Source organism: Notamacropus eugenii, chromosome 5 (assembly GCF_028372415.1).
Source record: "Notamacropus eugenii isolate mMacEug1 chromosome 5, mMacEug1.pri_v2, whole genome shotgun sequence".
In the NCBI taxonomy this organism is placed as follows: Eukaryota; Metazoa; Chordata; class Mammalia; order Diprotodontia; family Macropodidae; genus Notamacropus; species Notamacropus eugenii.
In genome coordinates, this window is record NC_092876.1 from 273497120 (window position 1) to 273519563 (window position 22444).

At 38.1% G+C, this 22444-nt stretch overlaps 1 protein-coding gene across 6 annotated transcripts in view; it reads right to left on the reverse strand.

Moving 5' to 3' along the window:
• Nucleotides 1-413: 413 nt before the first annotated feature.
• Nucleotides 414-22444, reverse strand: part of OR8D4 (olfactory receptor family 8 subfamily D member 4) — a 32141-nt gene continuing 10110 nt past the window's right edge. For 2 of the 6 annotated variants that reach the window (XM_072612874.1, XM_072612875.1), the window contains exons 2-3: nt 3437-3554; nt 414-1421 (exon numbers count right to left, since the gene is read on the reverse strand). In XM_072612874.1, coding sequence (XP_072468975.1) covers nt 471-1406 — 936 coding nt within the window. In that variant the 5' untranslated portion in view covers nt 1407-1421; nt 3437-3554 and the 3' untranslated portion in view covers nt 414-470. Of the gene's footprint in view, nt 1422-3436; nt 3555-14157; nt 14270-22444 lie in introns of all 6 variants that reach the window. The other 4 variants (XM_072612871.1, XM_072612872.1, XM_072612873.1 and 1 more) reach the window with 3 other exon arrangements.

Genomic DNA, 22444 nt, shown 5'->3' on the forward strand with positions numbered 1-22444 from the left:
TTTTAAAGGGCTTTAAGTGACAAAGAAGTTTGTATCTTTCCCAAAAGGTAATCTGGCACCACTAAAGCTTCTTAAGTAATTAATCAATCAATAAGAGTTTATTAAGCATCATGTATATGCTTGACACCACCATATGCTGAGAATGCAAAGACAAAGATGACAGTCCTTGCTTTCTAGGAGTTTATATTTCAGTGGTATTGGGACAGACAGTAGTCATGCATAGTCAGACCTGCACTTTAGAAATATAAATTTGGCAGCTGTGTGGAAGAGGAATCAGGAAGGGGAGAGACAGAAAAATAATTAATCTTCTGTAATTGTAGGCACTCTTCCAGTGAGGTTGGATAAGTATCAGAGAGTAAAAAGTGGAAAATACATACTAGAGCTTCAAGTGGAAAAGAGAATGAAAAATAAAATCTGAGTTATCATGCTTACTTTATTAGCAAGAAATACAGATGTAAAATATGTGCCAACTATGAGAATATTTTCCTTTCTGTGAATTTCCTCAATGAAGTCTTCACATCCTTATTTCTCTGGCTGTAGATCAAGGGGTTCAGCATGGGAATCACTGTGGTATAAAACACGGAGGACACTTTTTCCTGGGCCAGGTTGTTACTGGAAGCAGGTTTGAGATACATGGACATGGATGACCCATAAAACACAGCAACAGCCATGAGATGGGAACTACAGGTACTAAAGGCTTTTGACCTGCCCTCTTTGGAGTTGATGCGGAGAATACTGGAGAGGATGAAAGCATAAGAAATTATGATTGTCAAGCTGGTCGCTACCATGTTGAATCCAGCAATAACAAAAATCAAGAGCTCATCTAGGTAAGTGCTAGAGCAAGAGAGTTTGATGATGGGGACAATGTCACAGAAGTAATGGTTGATTACATTTGACCCACAGAATGGCAACCTCAATATACAACCTGTGTGTATCACTGCATCAGTGAAACCCACAGAGAACACAGAGATTACCAGCAAGGAGCAGACCCGAGGGGACATGAGGATATTGTACAGTAGGGGGCTACAGATGGCAACGTAGCGATCATAAGCCATGACTGCCAGCATGTAGCACTCAGAAATAATAAAAATGCAGAAGAAAAAGAGTTGAGTCATGCACCTAGGATAGGAGATAGTTTTATCTTTGAATAAAAATCCCATTAGCATTTGGGGGGTTATGACAGAGGAATAACAGACATCTAAAACAGACAAACTGCTGAGCAAATAGTACATGGGGGTATGGAGATGAGAACTAAATCTAATCAGTATGATCATGCCCAGGTTCCCCATCACAGTGACTGTATAGATGCCCAAGAACACGAAGAACAAGGGCAGCTGAAGCTCTGGCTCATCTGTTAGTCCTTCAAGAGTAAACATAGTCACTTCAGACTGATTTCCTCTTCTCATTTTCTTTGAGGGAACCTGTGCGAAGGAGAAGAAAGAATCACTTTAGAAAGGTATACAACTCTTCCCCTTCTCCTTGGTTCCTTATCCCTCAAAGGATAATAAAAATAACTGGGAAACTCTGAACTCTGACCTCTCCTGATTCTGCCACTCCTCCACCCCACCCCTGCCCCATGTCTAAGGATTTTGTCTAGGCAGAATTGGCCTCAGAAACAAATAAGAGACAAAATTTACTGGAAAGATGAGAAAGTAGTTGACAGAAAGTAGGTACAGACCAACATCTCCCACAATTAGACGAAGATAAGTTCTAAATAGGCACATGACTTAGACAGAAATAGTGACATATAAACAAATTAGAAGAGCAATAAAGAAATTGCTTTTTCAGAACTATGGATAGGGGAAGATTTCATGACTGAACAAAAGGAACACAAAAGATAAAATGGACAGTTTGGTTAAACAAAATGTAAAAGGTTTTGTACAAATAAACCCAATGCAACTAATATTAGAAAGGACATAAGTAACTGGGGGGGGGAGGAAATCTTTGAAGTAAGTTTCTCTGATAAAGTTCTCATAGCCAAGGCACATAAGGAATCAATTCAAATATATAGGAATAAAACCTATCCTCAAATTAATAAATGATGAAGGGATAGTATAGGAAAAAAATTTAACAAGTCATATAAAAATTCCCCAAATCTTTATTATTAACTACAGAAATAAAAATTAAAGCAACTCTGAGGTTCTACTCCACACCCATCAGATTGGCAGTTAACAAAAAAGGAAAATGACAAATATTGTAGGCATTGTGGAAAATAGTGTACTATTTGGTGGAATTGTTAAGCAGTCTAACCATTATGGAAAGCAATTTGTTACTCTGCCCAAAAAGTTACTAAATTGTGCATTTCTATCCAGTAATAGTACTACTAGGTCTATACTCCCAAAGAAATCAAAGAATGAGGAAAGATCTTATATGTACAAAATTATTTATAGCAACTCTTTTGTGCTAGAAAAGAACTAGAAACTTATGAAGGTGCCTATCAACTGGGAAAGGGCTGAACAAATTATGGTATATGAGTATAATAGGATGCCATTACACTATAAGAAATGGTGAAGGGGACACTTTCAAAGAAACTTGGAACATCTGAAATACTGAGTGAAGTAAACAAAAACATCAATTTATACGATACAAGAATATTGTAATGACAAATAGATTTGAAAGACTTATGAACTCCGATCAACATAATGACCAACCATGATGTCAGATGATCAAAGATGAAGCATACCACCCACCTCCTGACAGAGAAGTGATAGACAAGGTACAGAATGATAATTTTGGGGGGAATTAGGGGTTGGGGAGAACATAGCTAATGCAAGAATTTGTTTTGCTTCACTTTACATTTTTTTATATGGGTTTTGTTAATTTTTTTTCAATGCAATAGAAGGGTGGCAGGAAACAGAGAAAACAGATTTTTGATCATTAAAAAAAAAATTTTAATTAAAATTTTAAAAAGAAATGGGGATACTTCCTGTGTGATATGATTTTAGAGGCTCAGAAAGACCTTCTTGTCTCCACTCCACTGTTTTACTAGACTAGAAATTCCTTTGCCAAAAGACAAATGAGAACATGTGAGCTTAAATATCAATAAAGTTTAGAGGTCAATGGTACCTCTCAAAGATCTCCCACACCTAGAACTTCCTTTCTGAATCCACCAGTCACTCTCAGCTCTAGGGCCTCAGCACCAAAGTAACCTTACAACTCCTTATAAATAAGAAGGAGCATGAGAATTGGGAGAAGGGTAGTGCCCATGGGATTGCTCTCTTCAAGAAAGAATTGCCAAGACCTCCAAGAGTTGTGAATAGACTAGAGAGGGCAAGTAAGGACCCTAGCCCATCATCATGGAGAGCATTGCAGTGATTCAGGTGAAAGATAACTTGGCATTGATAAAGGTTACTTTGATGGCAAGTAAATATTGACCAGAATACCAACTACCCCTGAACAGGCAATCTCATATAAATAGAGGAGAGATCGAAGCCACCTTTGCAGCTCAGAGTTCCGTCAGTCCTGGCTGTGTCTGCTCAGTCACCTTAGTCCTCCTCTACCTGGGAAGCCAAGAAATCCATATTTTCTTCTTACTTCCACTCTGCTTACATTTTCTAACAGGGGGAAGGATACAGTATAAATTAATTCAGGAAATAATAATAGTAATATAATAATGATGATTGATATTTGTGCTGTGCTTTGAAGTTTGCAGAGTGTTTTGCATGTATTATTTGAGTCTCACAGGATTCCAGTGATGTACAGGGGTTAATAGGCTCATTTTACAGATCAGAGAACTGAGACTTAGTGATGCTAAATGATTTGCCCATAGGTATATAACTATTAAGTGTCAGAGAGAAGACTTGAACTCAGGCCTTCCTGACTCCAGGTCTAGCCATCTTTCCAAGAGCACAATGTTGGAAATTCTCTCTTGCCCTTATTGCATCGTCTTATACATAATTGTGACTCTCCCCTTAGGAAATATGAGATCCCTGAGGGAAGGGACCAAATTATTTTTTTCAAGGGAGGAAGAGAAGGAGGGAAGAAGGAGATGATGGTTATATTCACAGCACCAAGCACATCACTTTGTTCATAGTACTCAAAATATGCCTGTTAATATAAATAGATAGAACAAAAACCCTTCAATTGAATGTTGTGTATTTATCATGCCCAAGCTCAGAACAAAAGAAGAAATGAGAAAATGCATCTCACCCCCTTTTTTGCAGGGTTGGGGGGTTATAAATGTGGAACATTGCATATGCTATTAGACCCAGTTGATGGACTGATTAGTTTTGCTGAACTGCCTCCCACCCCCTTTCTTGTCTATTCTATGGTGTAGGCAATTATCATAAGTGAGTTAGTAAAGGTACTGAGTACAGGCCCTGCCTTAGAGTCAGAAAGGACCTAGAATCAAGTCTGAGACACACTTTCTGTGCAGTCTGGAAAAAGTCATCAACCTCTTAGTGTCCCAGACATCTAAGAGTTTCCACACAAATAAAACCATTGATCCAGACCACCACCACCACCCCCCAAAAAACTAAACTGGATAACTGATAATCAAAATTCCATGGTAAGTCCAAGGCAGAAAATTGTCAGGAATAAACATGTTGTGAGAAACAGAGAAAATGTTGTTTGTAAAAAAATCATTTTGTAACTATAAAGCACCATGTGAACCTATTATTATTATGCATAAGAGGATAACGCAAAGTTGGTTATACTCACTGTAAAATCTGATCAATCTGAACATCATAACTAGAAAACTCACCTTCCTCTACCCTGATGTGGTAATAGAAATCTCTCTCCTTCTGTCTTTTATTCTAGTTACTCAGCAATCTCACATTGGTCTTTCAAGCAAAGCAAAAGGCAAACAAAAACCATATTTGTTTTTGGAATCTCATCTTCTCCAAAATGCCTAAACACCTCTTTATCCACAGCAGCATCTTCCTGAGACACAGTGAACTCATGAGTTTTGTTTTCTATTTGAGTATTTTAGGTCCATAAATACTGAATTAGTTGGTCCCTAAGGTGTTTCTCATCTCCTGAGAGCCAGATGTGTTTTTGTAAAACAATGATTTCCCAAGCATTTTTTTCAATGAGACAACTTCTGTTAAAAATGAGCAAGGCCAAAGATGTCACAGTGCCATCTAGCCCAGGATTAGAAACTATTTTTGTATTCAGCATCAATGATTCAGACTGGATGAGAAAAAGAAAGTACTATGGAAGGAAGTTTATAGAATCTTGACTTGGCAAATTTCTAGTTATTTTTAAAGGCAGGAGAAAGTCTTCACCATACAATCCCACTACCCCACTTTCCTTCTCCTCCCCATGATGATATAATATAAAAACACCAGACCTGAGTCAGAATATCTAGGTCAAATGATTGTGGATTTAGTTCCAGATGGCACCTTAGAAAATATAGAGACAGAGAAATTATGACTTGACTGAGGCTACTCAGAAAATAATTGGCAAACTGAGACTTGAACTTGCTATCATCTAACTCCAAATCCAGTAGTCTTTCTACTATTCCATGGTTTTTTAAAAGTAAATAAAGGGACTGTTGGTGATTATGTGTGAATGACTAGATGATTTCTCCAAGATAGCATGGTGCATCGAAAAAGGCATTGTCAGAGGACCTGGGTTCAAATTCTTCTTTGTTTGGTGAGCTGGGTCAAGGTTACCTTTCATGGACCATCTGCAAAATGGACTGGACAGCATCTGACAGTCCCTTTCAGCTCTTTTCTTGAGAACCAATGATCCTATGATTCACAAGATCCTATGTGTTGCCAGTTCTGGAGAACCGCTACTCTACAATCCATTAAAGACAATCCTACCTCCTGCTCCTATATTTCCTATTCCCTCTAACTCTACACTTCTACAGGAAGGTTATCAGATGGCACTAAATTCAAAGAGGCCCATCACCAAAATGCTGGCCACCAGATCAAACGTGTGGTCATGATCAACTGACAAAACCATCTAATAAGGTGCAGAAGTGCTGTGGTCAATGTCGATGCAGGAAGCACCTATGCACGTTGATGAAACCACAGGGCTTTTAAACTTTGAAGTAAGTTCTAGACTGTGTAGCTGTGAATGCAGCCCACTAACTTTCTTAGCTCTCGCTTATTATTCTCTAAAAATCATCAAAATTTCTTTCCATCCACTTTTCAGCTGAACTCTCCTATATGTGTTATCTCTCTCAACAGAAGGTGAACTCCTTGAAAGCACAGACTATTTCACATCTTTCTTTGTATCTTGACTGCTTAGCAAAGTGATTGACATTAATAAATGTTTACTGAATACTTTTTTGCATTCTTTTTTATTCTTACATTCATTGTGGGTTATATGTGTGAATTGCTTACCCCAGAACAATTTCTGCTATCCTATCCAGTCCCATGGGACATTCACTACCCAGCTGATAGAGATTAATTCTGGAAATATAAACTATGTATAATATTTTGAGTAAAACATAACTAAGAAGGCTAAAAGATTACTTTGGCATTCCCAAGCCTAATTCTCCATATTGTTATTCTTTACCATTAACATGAGCAATCGATTTGGCTGTAGTTAAAATAATTTATAGACATTTATAGCAGGAGGTTCTCCTACAGGATATATAAGAATGTGAATTGATTTGCCATTAGTCCCATGTGAACTAGTGCAGAACACGTGCAATGTATGCAAATTTAAAGTACCAGGAAGTTCCTGATGAACTACATTGCAAATGGTCAGAAGGATCATTCAGTTTCCACCAGTGACATGTTGTAAATACCTGCAAAAAAGAGGTGGAAAAATTAGGGCAAAGAGTAATCTGGAGAAACTCTGAGGAAGCATCCTTTAATATCTTCAGGAATCAGTTTTTCCGTGGAACCTGGGAATCGAAAAAGTCTGCCATTTTCTTGGAGATAGCACAAGAAAATGCTGTGTTTTGGTTGAGGCATTCCTTGAGGTACGGTAAACTGCTCTAGCTCAGTCCTTTGGGGAGGTTCAGTGCTGCTGATGCCAGGCAGTGATTGAGGAAGAAAAGAAAGAACTGGCCAGTTGACACTAAAAAAGATGATAAATGATGGATAGATAGAGAGAGAGACAGATATGGATATAGATAGATATAGATTTTCTTGTTGTTCAGTCATATTTCAGTTATGTCCAACTCTTCTGAGATCTCATTTGGGGTTTTCTTAGCAAGAGATACATATATACATACATACACATGAGTGAGATGAGGAGATTGTGAAGACTTTTCATAATAAAAATATGGGGAATATTGTATTTTCTAAATAAAATTTCTTTTCCATAAGGTCTCTCGCCCTGGATACCTGAGCTTATCCAGGGCCTGTGGACAATCAGTGGCCCCCTCTTTTCTACCCCTCCCGTCTGTCTCTGTGAAAGTGCTGTGGGCTGTAGTCGAAACTTGGAAGTTACTCAAATCTCCCCTTTGTTTGTTATACTGTTGCCACATCAACATTACCAGCTCCCCCTTCTCCCCTTCCCCTCCTTTCTACTTCAGTTGTAGAATAGCCACATCAGAAGTTAAGTTAGGTATTAAATTAGGTAATTGTGTTGGGATAGGTGAAAATTTCCTGGGGTTTGTCTAGTTTTTCTAGCCAATGGAGAGGCAGGATAGTGGGGAAGTGGGATTCTCGGTGTTAGGGTATAAGATTGTGCTCGGATTTCTGTAACTTGCCTCCTTCCATCAGATTAGCCCTGTCCTGGTGGAGGGATGCCCTTTTCTCCCGCGAATTGGAATAAATCATTTTCTGTTCTTATCAAGAACCCTCTTTGTTTATTTAAAATTTTGAGTAAGGGTCTTTTATCCCATACATACACACACATACATACATAAATATACACACGTGTGTATGTATTATATTTACAGATATACATAAACACACATGTGTATGTATATGTATTATATTCATATAAATATAGCTCTACAGTCTCCAATTTTCAAAATCTGACATTGGGCTCTTACATGTGAACAGATAATCATTCTAGAACAGCAGCTCCAAACCAATGCCATAAGCACTCCCTCTCCTGAAACCCCTTATTCCTCTTCCTGCTACCTAGGACTACTACCATGGCCCTTGCTTCTAGGATCCCACTCAAGTAACATGGAGAGGAGATTGGGAGGGGGGTAAGGAGAGCCTCAGATTTGCTCCTTTTTTCTTATAGTGCCAGGGTGACCTTCTCAATAGCCAAAGTGTTACTCTAACATACCACAATCCCTAGCCTCCTCACCTCTATTTAATCATTCCCTTCCCCTAACAAAGGCAGTGAGTCAACAAGCATTTATTAAGCACGTACTTTGTGCCAGGCGTACCCTGCTCTTTTTCCAGAACCCTGACTCTGTCCCTCTTCAGTTCCCTTGATAAAAAAAAAAAAAAAAGTCATCTCTTTTTTCCTCTTAGAAGCATAGGTATCTTATTTCAGTCCTTTAATCAATCAATAAGCATTTATTAAGCACCCACTATGTGCAAGACATTGAGGCTATATAGATAAAAGAGGAACAAACTCCCCCAAGGAGCTTACACTGAATCAAATTTTCTGAGTTGACAGAGTCTTTGGAAGTCATCTAGTCCTACCCATGCATAAGAATTCAAATATTTTAAAAGTATGCATTCTGCCTGTATTTGAAGATATCACTACCTCCCCTGTGCTGCCATATTCCACTTCAGGATGTCTAATTGTTGGCGGCAGGGTGTCTATCCTCATATCAAAGTAATATAAGCCTCCACAATTTTGCTTTTACTCTATTTCTGCCCTTTGGGGTCAAACAGAAGAAACTCAATATAACAAGAGCTTTTAAAATGCTTGAAGACAGCTTAATTATGCCTAAACCCACACCCACCAAGTCATCTCTTCTTTAAGATAAGTATCCTGAGTTCTTTCAACCAATCCTTATCTGCTATGATTTCAAGAGTCTCCATCATTCTGGTCATCCTCTGTGGGATGCCCTGCAGCTAACTAGTGTGTTTCCTAATATGTGCACCCATAACTGAACATTCCTAAGACTGAATGCCTAAAGAGCCATTAGCCTAGGGGCAAAGATTCAGTAGTCCCGAGTCAGGAAATCTGAGTTCAAGTCCTTATTCCACTACTTAGTTGGTATTTTAGTACTTAACTCCTCCTCTTTGAGCTTTGATTTCCTCATCCATAAAATGAAGGAGCCTGAAGATTCAATGATCCCTAAGATCCTTTCCTGTTCTAAATTCTGTCATCTCCCCCAATCCTATCTAAGTAATAAGAAGAAGATCACATTGAGACAGAGAAGGATACCTTTTAATGCCTGAGAATTAAGAGAAGCAGGAGGTCCAATTCTTAGAGCTCAAAGAAGAAAAGAAGGGAGAAGCTAGTCATATACCTTCAGATCCTACATCCTTGGATAGTCACTTAGTAGAAGACCCTGTTCTTGACAGTTCTTTACCCATCCTTCCTGGCCCCCCTCAGTATCACAAACCATCCTAGTCTAATGGGACTCTCCACCCTCTCTACAAAGCCATCAGCAATGGCTTGGAGCTGAGGGAGTCTTACCCATATTTCTCTTTACTGACTGATAGTCATGTCTGGGGCAAGGAAGAGAAGGGGAGAAAACTCTGGATTTCCAAATTTTCACTGAAGAGATGAATGCAGTTATTATACATGGAACTTAGGTTCTATAGCACTACTCATTTGTACTAAGCTTTGAATGTGAAATAAGTTCATTGGCTTTTATGTTACCTGGCCTAGCAGCCTAACTACCACATATAGAACATTAATTTTAGGGAATATACATCAAAACTGATTAACCTTTGAAGCATAAACCCCTCTTATAGTCCCCACGGTAACTGTGACTGGACTGCCCTATCCCCTTACACATATTTCCTCAGGATGCACTTTCAGAATGTCCATCTACTTTAAAGATTGGTCTTGCCATTCATTTTAACCTGATATCACCTAGATAAAAATTGGGATGGGGATACAATACTATACTCAAGATCCTGTCCACCTCTAGGGATTCTCCCTATTAAGTGGGACCCTAAGCTAGATAATAATGGTACGCTAAGAGCACATTCTCTGGACTCTAATTAAAAAAAGTTTTAATGGATATTAATGGGAGGGAGCAAGCCAACATACAGAGCAGGTTCAGCTTTGCCCCTCAAAGACTCAAGATTATCTGTATGGACTAGAAGAACTGAGTGTCCAAGAGTATGCAGAAATAGGCAAAAATGACTTGGAAATATTTTATGGAAACTCTAAGCCTGATTAAAGAGGCCCCAACTTTTATTTTAACATTAAGTGCTTCAGAATCATAGTTTAAGTCGCTAGAGGACCTGGTCAGACTCCTGGGGGAGAAAAATCCTGAATTAGAAAAATGATTGTCCCATGATCCTCTGCCTCGTGTTGAGGAGAAAAACTTTTAATTGTACCCACTGGGATGATTCAGTGATTTGCACAGGCATACTGTGAGCATTAATGTTTCAATATCAATGCTTCTACTTCCAAAGTTATCTCCAGCTTGGGGGAATTGTAATAGAATTGTAAAATAAATTTTCTCAAGTGGGTTCCAGATCTACACAAGTTAAATCATCTCTAATGATGTTTCTTCTACTTGGTTGCTGTGTTTCATTTTGTTTTGTTTTTAAGTTTGGAGTAAGAGTGGCCTCCAATGAACCTTAAGCCCAAAGGGCTATAAAAATGTGCATACCCTTTTACCCAGCAATACCACTACTAGAGCTGTATCCCAAAGAGATCATAAAAATGGGAAAAGGACCCACATGTACAAAAATATTTATTGCAACTCTTTTTGTGGTGGCCAAGAACCAGAAATTGAGGAGATGCCCATCAACTGGAGAATGTCTGAACAAGTTGTATTATATGAATGTAATGGAATACTACTGTGCTATAAGAAATGATGAGCAGATGGACTTCAGAAAAACCTGGAAGGACTTGTACTACCAAATGCTAAATGAAGTAAGCAGAACCAGGAACATATTGTACACAGTAATAGTAACATTTTGCAATGACTGACTTTGATAGACTTGGTTCTTCTCAGCTATGCAAGGTCCTAAAACAGTTTCAAAGGACTCATTTTGGAAAATGCCATCCATATCCAGAGAAAGAACTATGGAATCTGAATGCAGAGTGAAGCAGACATTTTCTTTTTGTTTTGTTTTGTTTCCTTTCTCATGGTTTCTCCCACTCATTCTAGCTCTTCTATACAACATGACTAAGATAAAAATATATTTAATAGGAATGTATATGTAGAGCCTATATCAGATTGCATGCCATTTTGAGGAGGGAGGAGGAGAGAGGAGAAGGAGGGGGAAAAAATTTAAAACTTATAGAAGTGATTGTTGAAAACTAAAAATAAATTAATTGAAAAAAAAAGAATAGCTTCCAATGACTTCTTCTACAGATGAGAAAAGCCAGAGCCCTAGCTGGAGTCTCAGATTCTGCCCATGTCAGATCAATCTATGTCTCTCAGCATAGGTAAATTCACTTTCTTTGGACGGAGGAAGAAGAACCAGTAATCAAGGCAGTTCTCCCAAAGTTGAACAACCTCTGAATCATAGAATGTCAGAATTAGAAGGGATCTCAGAGGCTATCTATTCCTATTCTTAATGACCAAGAATCTATCCCATAGCCACCCATAACAAGTGACAATCCAGCTTCTGCTAGAAGGCCTACAGTGAGGAGAAATCTTGTTGAGGGAATTCTCAGTCTAGGTTCCTAGAGAGTAGAAGAATTCCTTCTACCAGTGGTCCAAAGACTTGAAGTCAAATACAGTATATAGCCAAATTGAAAGGAAAAAAATTTACTAGTATACTAAGGAGGATTACCTAATGTGGTTTTAACCTTGATTTACATAGCTTTTCAAGTCCACTTGGTATAGCGAGCCAACACGAAACATTCTCTGTGGATTTAAGTGGACCTGTGGTGTATCATTTTGTTAAACAAGGACAGCTGATTACTAGTCTTCCTTGAAAAGGAAGCACCACTTTGCTGAGGTGTTAGCATTCTCATCCTAGCTTATGGTTTTTATACGTAGCTGGAAGCCCCCTCCCAGAGGCAAAAACAAAGTTGCCATTTTAGTCACACAAAATGTTTCCTAGAATGATGCATCTTTTCTCCCTTCACAGCCTACCATTTCCATTCTATTTTAGGACAGTGAAAAACTTAAAACTCTCTTATGAGTTTCCTTATACCAAATTTAGATCCATAATTCTGTGTTATCTATATATTGATTGTATATGTGTCCTCTGGGACCAAGCAAAACCACTCTAATCCTTCTTTCACATGATATTTCATCAAACACTTCAAATAGTCCCGTAAAGGACACTTAATCCTCTTAGTTCTAGCGCTTCCATCCTAGGACCTGAACTGTCTATCCTCTCTTGTGATGTATCAAAATGGCAGATTATATCTATTGGGCCTCAGTCATACTTCATCTTCCATCTTGGCCATCTTCTTGTCATAACCATTGCCAACACTATGTTTGACAACTAAGGTAAACTGAGAGACAATGATCTGAGAATGATTAATTTATTAGTTAGGCTAGCAGTAACCAATAAATTAGGTCAATGGTCTGTCTCAATGACCAAAGACCCCAAGTTAAGGCTCACTAGGCTTAATATAGTTTTGGGGAGTACAGAGTTGGATAGGTGAGGAAGACCATATAATTGGTCACAATGCAGACAACATCACAGGGAAAGAGAGAACATGATTGTTTAGGGGAGAGAGGAGATTTAAGTCACTGGATTAAGTCACTTGCCCAGGGTCACACAACAACTAAGTGTCTGAAGCCAGATTTGAACTCAGGTTCCCCTAACTCCAGAGCCAGTGCTCCATTCACTGTATCACCTAGCTGCCCCTCATTGATTATTTTATTGATTATTTTGAAGAAAGTGGACTAGCACCCACATAGGACTAGTAATCACCCCTCTCTGACAGTTAAGGAATATTCATTGTTTTATGGGACCCATCCACATCTTGCAGATCTTGTTAGTGAGCCTGAGTCTGCAGACTCCCCGAAGCCTAGAAAGTTTTGGATAGGGAGAGAATCCTCCTTAATTGTACAAGTACAGATAAGGACATCTTGTGAAAATATTCCAGATCACCTCACAGGTCTTTAAAGGCAAGGTATAGAAGCTAACAGTTGAGCCACTGGTGAACTACAACAACAAAGTTTTCTAAGGTGCAAATGATAAGCAATTCTCATTTTTTGAGAACATGGGTATACTAAATGAGGGAGAAATAGCAAAGCATGCATTTGGAATCAGAGAACTTAAGTTTAGACCCAAAATTAACTACTTACTATCTGTGTGACATTAGGCAAGTTTCTTGACCTTTCTAGGTCTGGTACTTGCAAAATGAATAGACTGGACTAGAAGATTTCTAAGATAACTTTCAATTCCAAGTCTATGATCTTATGGTAAAGGCTAACTGCATTTGGAAGGAGATACATGCATGCAACTTATATGGTAGTTGTTTTCATCTATTTGTTTTTATTCTATTAGTTTCTAAAGGTATGATTAAAGAAACTGCACTGAGTCAAAACATACTTTCTAGTTGATTCAGTTTATTCTGTGCTTCTGTTTTAGAGTCCTCTGAAACACAGCACAAACAACCGTGGGCTTCAGGATTCCCAAGGTGGTTGAACCAAATGACTCAGTGGATGACCACACAGACCACACCTCTAAACTAAGGAGATGAGCACTCATCTGTCTCATCCTGTCACCTCCTTGCTCAAGACTCTCTATTGCCTATAAATAAAATACAAACTATTTTCTTTGATATTCAAGGTCTTCTATAAAAGTTGTACCAAAATCAAATGGAAACAAGGGCCACTAAACAATACATAAGGATACCTATGGGTCATATATTGACTTAGAAAACTCCATATTAATGTTATCTATATTATATTGTATTTTTTTTATTTTGTTAAATATTTCCCAATTTACATTTTAATCTAGTTCTACCTGTCCTACAATATGGCTCTAACATACCACCATCCACAGACATTCACAAAGGGGCAAAGAAAGTTGAGAACACATGTCACTAGCTCTCTAAAAACCAAGTTTGAGCCTTCACCAGGTTACCCTCTCAAGTTAGGAGGAGTATTAGAGAGAGCATTGAATTATAGGCCCTCATCATTGTATAGCATCAGATCAATGGAAAGCAGTGCCCTCTGCTGGTTAAATTCATCCAGCACAATCATATGTTTAGTACTTTTATCATATTGGTCACCATTTTCTGTATGCTCTCTGCCTCATCAATATGGCGTCCAGAACTTAATACAATGGTTATTGTCCTTTGTTCTCGAAGAAGACCAAAATGTCCTTTGGCTGCTTGATTGAACCTGGCACAATGAACAAGGAAATTACTTAGGTCAGACCATCATTTCATGGAACCTTCTCTGCTCCTTAGTTAACTATAAAAAACTTTGATTTCTTGTGAAAACTGATGTTCATAATGTCAACCATTTATCAGTTGGAGAATGACTCATATTCTTATAAATTTGACTGCACTCTACATATATTTGAGAAATCAGGCCTTTATCAGAGAAATCTGCTGCAAAATTTGTTCTCCAAAATTGTTGAATCAGTTCACAACTTTAACAATGCATTAGTGTTCCAATTTTTCCACATCCTCTCCAACATTTGTCATTTTACTTTTCTGTCCTATTAGCCAGTCTGGAAGGTATAAGGTGATACTTCAGAATTGTTATTTGCATTTTTCTAATCAATAGTGATTTAAAGCATTTTTAAAATAGTGAAATTTTTTCCCAAAAGCACGGATCTTTGCATTTATCAAACACTAAATTACTATTGTCATTTACTACTGCATATTATGTACCTCTATGTACTCTACTAAAGTTGGAGCTGGATACACATTTTTCTGGAGTGGGTGCAGTGAAAGTGAGCGCTGTGAAGAAGGCATGGGTTTTACAAACAAAACTAATCTAGTCAGCAAGCTGGTATGCCTGCCAAAAAGAGTGAATGACAGGCTCATGACAATGGTATTGCCACTCACAGGAAAAGACCATGCCACCATCATCACTTCCTATGCTCCCACCACGACAAACCCTGATGAGGTTAAAGAAAAATTTCATGAAAACCTAAAGACACTTATCATGAATGTGCCAAAAGAGGACAAGCTTATAATTCTGGTTGACTTTAATGCTAGAGTAGGCTCAGACTACCAGACTTGGCAAGGAGTCCTAGGGAGGAATGGAGTTGGAAACAGCAACAGCAATGGTAATTTACTGCTGAAGACTTGTGTATTGCATGACCTTCTTATCACCGAAACTATTTTCCATTTACCTACATGCAATAAAACTTCATGGATGTACCCTCGCAGCAAACATTAGCATTGAATAGACTATGTGATTGTAAGGAGAAGAGACAGACGTGAGAGTGTGAGAAATATGAGAGTGACAAAGGCAATGTGTAGTGCAGAGCGCTGGACTGATCATAGACTTATCCTTTCCAAGCTAAGTATTCACATTCATCAAAAGTTCCCCTCCCCCAAGGCAAACTGACTACCAGAAGAATTAATGTCAACAAATTAGAGCTCTTCTCTGAGCATGAACAGTTTGTTGCTAACTTGGAGGGACAGTTGAGTCAAGACATAGTGGGCAACAGTGTAACAGAAAAGGAGTGGGCAGTTTTCAGAGATTTGATATACAGTACTGCATTTACTCATCTGGGTCAGAACACTCACAAACACCAAGACTGATTTGATGAAAATGATGGGGAAATTCAGAAACTGCTAAACAAAAAATGAGAACTCCACAGGATATACCAGCAGAATAGTTCATCCACCTCTAAGGCAGCATTTCATTCCATCAAAAGCAAAGGACAAACAAAGCTTAGAGAGATGCAGGATTGCTAGCTCAACAAGAAGGCAAATGAAATTCAGTATTATGCAGATAGTAACAATCCAAAATGCTTTTATGATTCCCTGAAAGCTATTTATGGACCAAAACCTGTGGTGCATCACAACTACTCAGTGCTGATGGAACCACATTAATTAGTGATAAGGACACAATCTTAGAGAGATGGGCTGAACACTTCCATAGTATTCTCCACAGACCATCATCAATCAGTGCTGAGACCATTGCTTGTTTACCTCAGGTTGAAGTCAATCCCTCCTTAGCTGAACTTCCAACTGAAGAAGAGGTTTTGAAGGCCATTAGGCTTCTTTCATATGACAAAGCACCTGGTACTGATTCTATTCCAGTTGAGATATATAAGGTAGAGGAACCATTGCTCATACAAAAGCTGACTGAAATTTTCCGGGTTATATGGCAAGAGGAGGTTATCCTCCAGGAGTTCAAGGATGCCTCCATTGTCCATCTCTATAAAGGTAAAGGGAATAGATTGCCCTGCAACAATCACAAGAAGATCCCTCTCTCTCTTAGTTATTGCTGGCAAAATCTTGCTAGAGTCCTCCTTAATAGACTTATCCTTCATCTGGAAGATGGTCACATACCTGAGAACCAGTGTGACTTCAGAAAGGGTCGAGGAAGAGTCGATATGGTGTTTGCTGCCCAACAACTCCAGGAGAAATGCCAGGAGCAGAGCAGAGGCGTGTACACAACATTTGTAAATCTGACCAGGGCCTTTGACGCTGTTAGTTGTGAGGGCTTATGGAAAATTATGTCAAAATTTGGTTGCCCAGAGAAATTCATCAGTTTCATGATGGCATGTTTGCCCATGTTCTGGATAGTGGACAATGCTCTCATGCCTTCCCAGTCACCAGTGAAGTAAAACAGGGCTGTTTGCTTGCTCCCATGCTTTTTGGCACGATGCTTTCAGCCATGTTGTCAAATGCTTTCAATGAAGATAAACATGGCATCAAGGTCAACCACCATACTGATGGTAAGTTCTTCAATTTAAAAAGGCTACAAGCCAAGACCAAAGTAGAAGGAGTGTTAGTGCATGATTTTCTGTTTGCAGATGACTGTGCACTCAATGCAGCCTCTGAAGCTGAGATATAACAAAGTATGGATCAATTCTCTGCTGCCTGTGCTAATTTTGGCCTACTAATTAACACCAAGAAAACACAGGTGCTCCATCAGCCACCACCACACCACACATACATGGAACCATCAATTACAACAAATGGAGAAGTTGTGAATCCTGTGGATAACTTCACTTACCTTGGTAGTGTACTTTTCAGGGATGTACACATTGACAATGAGGTTGATGCCTGCATTGCCAGAACTAGCTCAATGTTTGGAAGGCTCTGAAGAAAAGTTTGGGAGAGAAGAGGTATTAGACTACCAAACTGAAGGTCTGCAGAGCCATTGTGCTAACCTCATTGTTGCATGCCTGTGAAGCATGGACAGTCTACCAGCTCCATGCCAGGAAACTGAATCATTTCTATTGAAGTCTTAGGAAGATTCTGAGGATCACCTGGCTGGATAAAGTACCAGACACTGAAGTCCTTGCTCAAGCTGAACTGCCAAGCATTCAAACTATACTTCAGAGAGCACAACTCTGATGGGTTGGTCACGTTATTCAAGTGGAAAATGTACACTTGCCAAAAAGACTATTTTATGGAGAACTCATATGGGACAGGCGATCACATGGTGATCAGAAGAAGTGATACAAGCACACTCTCAAGGCCTCTCTCGGGAACATTGGATTTGACTGTGCAACATGGGAGACACTGGCACAGGACTGCTCAGCATGGAGTGCCCACATAAGAAAGGGTGCTGTACTCTATAAGCAAAGCAGAATTGAGACAGCACAAAGTAAACATATAAACACAGGATGTGCAAATTTGGAGTAGCCACCCCAAATATTCACATGCACTATCTGTGCCCAACCTGTGGGAGAGCATTCCAAGCTCATATTGGTCTGATCAGCCAAAGTCAGATACACTGAAACTTCACTTTATCATAGAATGTCATTTTGGTCCTTTTGGAAAAAAAAGGACAACAACCATTATGTACCTAATCTATTCCACCAAATCATCACTTCGTTTCTTAGCCAGTAGAGATTATTTTGATTATTACTACTTTATAATACAGTTTGAGATCTGATACTACTAGTCCAACTCCCTTCATGATTTTTTTTATTGATTCCTTTGCTATTCTTGATGAATTTTGCTATTATTTTTTCTAGTTCTATCAAGTAATTTTTGATAGTTTGATTGGTATGGCACTAAATAAGTAAATTAATTTAGGTAAAATTGTCATTTTTATCATATTGTCTCAGCCTACACATGAGCAACTAATATTTCTCCAATCACTTAGATTTATTTGTATGAAAAGTGTTTTATAATTGTGTTCATATAGTTCCTCAATTTGTCTTCACAGGTAAACTTCCAAGTATTTTATGTTGTCTGAACTTATTTTAAATGGAATTTCTGTCTCTTCCTGCTGGACTTTGTCAGATATAGAAATGCTGATGATTTATGAGGGTTTATTTTTACGTCCTGAAACTTTGCTGAAATTGTTAATTATTTCAACTTATTTTTAGTTGATTCTCTAAGTATACCATCATATTGTTTGCAAAAAGCAATAGTTTTTTTTCCTCGTTGCCTATTCTAATGCCTTTTTCTTTTTCTTCTCTTATTGCTATAGCTAGTATTTCTAGCTCAATATTGAATAATGGCAGTGAAAACAGGCATCCTTACATCACCTCTGATCTTATTGGGAAGGTTTCTAGCTTATACCCTGTATCAATAAGCACCCCAACATACACGGAGGGGCTGCCATCACAGGTTCTTAGAACTGCATTCGTAAAAGGAAAGCAACTTTCAAGGGGTTAACAATCACTTTAATCAAGCACATGTATCATTCCTTTAACCAAGCACATATAACATTCAGTTAGTTCAGAGGAGTCAGTACCCTGAACTTCAAAGAAAATACAAAGAAATCAAAATATCAATAGACATGGCTTCCTCTGTCTGAATTCAACGGACAACTGAGCCCCAGTTGTCTGACCATAGTTACCAGAGAGAGAAGCACGACATCTGGGTTCTTAAAGCCGGGGGCTCCTTAAGCAACTTCCCAGAGTCCTCGTCTATAAGCCCCAAAGCCAGTAAGCCCCAAAGTAACAACAGACACGGCTTCCTCTGCCTGACCATAATTTAACAGACAGGTACAACTACCTAACCATACCAGAGAGGGAAGCACTGACATCTAGGTTCTCAAAGTTGGGGAGCTCCTTAAAGCAGCTTCCCAGAATCTTCTTCTGGCACTCAAATCTTCTTGAAAAAACTAAGCCCCAAAATAAAATCTCAACTGAAGAATATTTATACCTTTTTTAGAGTCAGGGGGCATCCCAACCCTTGAGAAGTAGTGCTTCATTAACAAAAGGCTTGGGCCTTCCCGCAAATCTTCCCAAATCAAACTCCTCTTAATGGGCAGGCCCATTAATGGGTGGGAAGATTATTAATCACAATAAAATAATTAACAATAAAAATACATATACTGTTTCTAGTTAAAGAAATTATTCTTTCCATGTTTTACTCCCAGTAAAGACTCTTGGTTAATAAAGGCAAGATTCAATCAGAGGCACTTGATTATACTAAAACAAAAACAGCAAAAGATCCTATTTTGATTGCCACTGCATAATGGCATTACAAATAATGCTTACTGCTGGTTTTAGATAGATACTTCTTATCATTTTGAGGAGAGTTCCGGTTATTCCTATTCTTTCTAGTGTTTTTTATAAGAATGAGAGTTGTAATTTGTCAAAAGCTTGTTCTGTATCTATTGAGATAATCATATGATTTTTGTTAATTTTTTTATTGATATGGGCAATTATGCTGATAGTTTTCCTGTATTCCTAGTAATAAATCTCACCTAGTCATCATGTGCGATCCTTGTCATATAATGCTATAATCTCTTTCTTAATATTTTATTTAAATTTTTGCATCAATATTCATTAGTGAAATTAGTCTATAGTTTTCTCTCTGTTTTTGCTTTGCCTGACAGGTATCAGCAACATATTTGTATTGCAGAAGAGTAAATGAATTCATAGACAAGTGAACAAAAGATAAACAGTCTCATAAATCCTCAAGAATTTGCTGTTAAACCAAATGAATCTTTCATTAAATAATTTCAGGCAGGGTAGGCGGAGATATTTGGGGAACATAAGTGAGGCACTAAGGATACTCTTAGAGGCAAAGGCTGTGGACTGAGATGGTTAGTTTCTTCTGACAAAAAGTTGGTTGGAGAGGAAGGAGAAAGAAGAGCATATTAATTAAGGCAACTACAAAGAAAGAGTCTCAAAGCTGTTTGAACTTTGAATCATCAATGAATGGGTATATTTCCCAAAGTGACCTGTTTGAAAGGGACAAGACTGTCTTGGACAACAAAGAAACAAATTTTCAGTCTCAGGCTGGCTGCCCATGATCCTGTCATCACCACTCTCCCTGCCACTCCCCTCCCAATCAGTTTGCTGTGGGCTCAGAGAATATACTCACATTAATATTTGCCTCAGCAAAACATAATTAGTGAGGTAAATCTAATGGAGAGATGAATCAGATAATGAATTCTAAGTCAAATAGAAATGGTTCTGAATTATCTCTGTCATTTCCTCCCTCCATTAGAGGAGATAATTGAGATTGTTATGTGTAGATTGGAAAATGTATCCCTGACCTGTGTTCCTTTCAAAGTGATATACTAGGCTTTTCTCTCTTCATCCTTCCCCACAGGACCATTCTTTGCCTTCAAAGTGATTCAGAGATTATCACCAGGGCACTACAAGACTCAGCACCAAGCCAGTCCAGAATAATGTAAGATAAATAAGGCAGGGAGGGAGTTTGAGAAGTCCAAGATGGAGAGAAGGCTATTCATGGACAGCAAAAAGCTACAGGACTAAAGTCAAAGGAAAAGGGAGGAAGCTGGCCAGTTAAGAATGGTAATGATTATAAAGGGAATTGAGAGGTCAGAAATCATAATCTAGAACTAGAAATTATGTTAGAGTACAAAATATTAAAGCCTACCAACCAAATGTCCTATAAATCAGAAAATATAAATTTCTTAGGAATAAGTTCCCTATCTGAAAAGAACTGTTGGAAAAACTCAAAAGCTATCTGGAAGCAATTAGGCTTAAAACAACATCTTGTCCTATATCCCACAATAAATTCAAAATGGACATACAATCTGAATGTTAAAGAACTTCCTGGGAAAAACTTAAAAGAGAAGCAGATTATATACGTTCTGCAACTATGAGTAGGAGATTTATTTTTAACCAAACAAGGAAGAGGAACAATTACAAGGAATAAAATAGATAATTTTGATTACATTATATTGAAAAGTTTTTCCAGAAAAAAATTAATGAATTAGTCAACTGAAAAAAAATTTTATGTCTCATATCTCTGATAAGTGTTTGCTATTCAATATTTAGACAACTAATAGAAATATGTATATGACCTGACCAAAAACCATTCTCTAATAGGTAAGTGCTCAGAGGATATGAACAAACAGTTCTCAAAAGGAGAATGCCAAACTATCAACAGTCTTATGAGTGAATGCTCCAAATCACAAATAACAAAGAAATTTAAATCAAAACAACTTTGCGGTTTTACTTCATACCCAGCAAATTGTCAAAATTGATAAAAGGTGGGAACAATAACTGTTGAAGGGGTTGTGAAAAGACAGGGATACTAATTCATTGCTGATGGAACTGTGAGTGAATGTTACCATTCTGGAAAGCAAATTGGAATTAAATAAAGTAGTTAAGATGCCCATACACTTCCATGTCTACACATACACACACACATACAGACACACACACACACACACACACACACACACCTTTAGGGGGGATATATGCTGCCTTGCAGTAAGCTCTCTGGATCAATGGTTATAAACATTCTAATTATTTTTTAAAGTAGAATTTCAAATTGCCTTTGCAATGATCGCATGTATCCATAGCTCCACCAGTGAATAGTGTATTATTGGGTCTAAATTCATTCAGCCCTTGAAACAGTAATAATTTATATCTTTCATCACACATGCATACATACACACACATATGTTCTACTACCATTTTCCTCAAGCTGCGACTAGTTCAATAGCAAGATTGCCATTAAGAATCATTATTATGACTTCAGTCTTTATTTCATGAATGTTCCAGTGAGCAGTCTACTTATGGGTGAGTTGCCATTTCACCAACATCCACCCCATCAATAATATTTTATGTCACCAATTTGGTCCTGTATTTAATGAATCTACTTATCAAGTGCTTATCTCACATGTAATCCCGTATCCCAAATCAGATCATAATCAAGTGAAATAGTTTCAGTGGGTTCTACCTTAACCAGTAATATTAATTGTTTACATAATTGCAGGATATGTGAAATTATCTACATATATTATGTGGTTGATTATCTCTCTTCATCTTTACATTAACATTAGATTTCCAGACCTGAATTTCAGTCAGATAGGACATACCACATCATCATCATCTTCCAAATCACACCAGTTGTCAATGGGTCATGCTAAGAAGCATAACAAGCAAACAGCATCATAAGAGGGACCATTTCAGAGGAGACAGAAAAACATAAA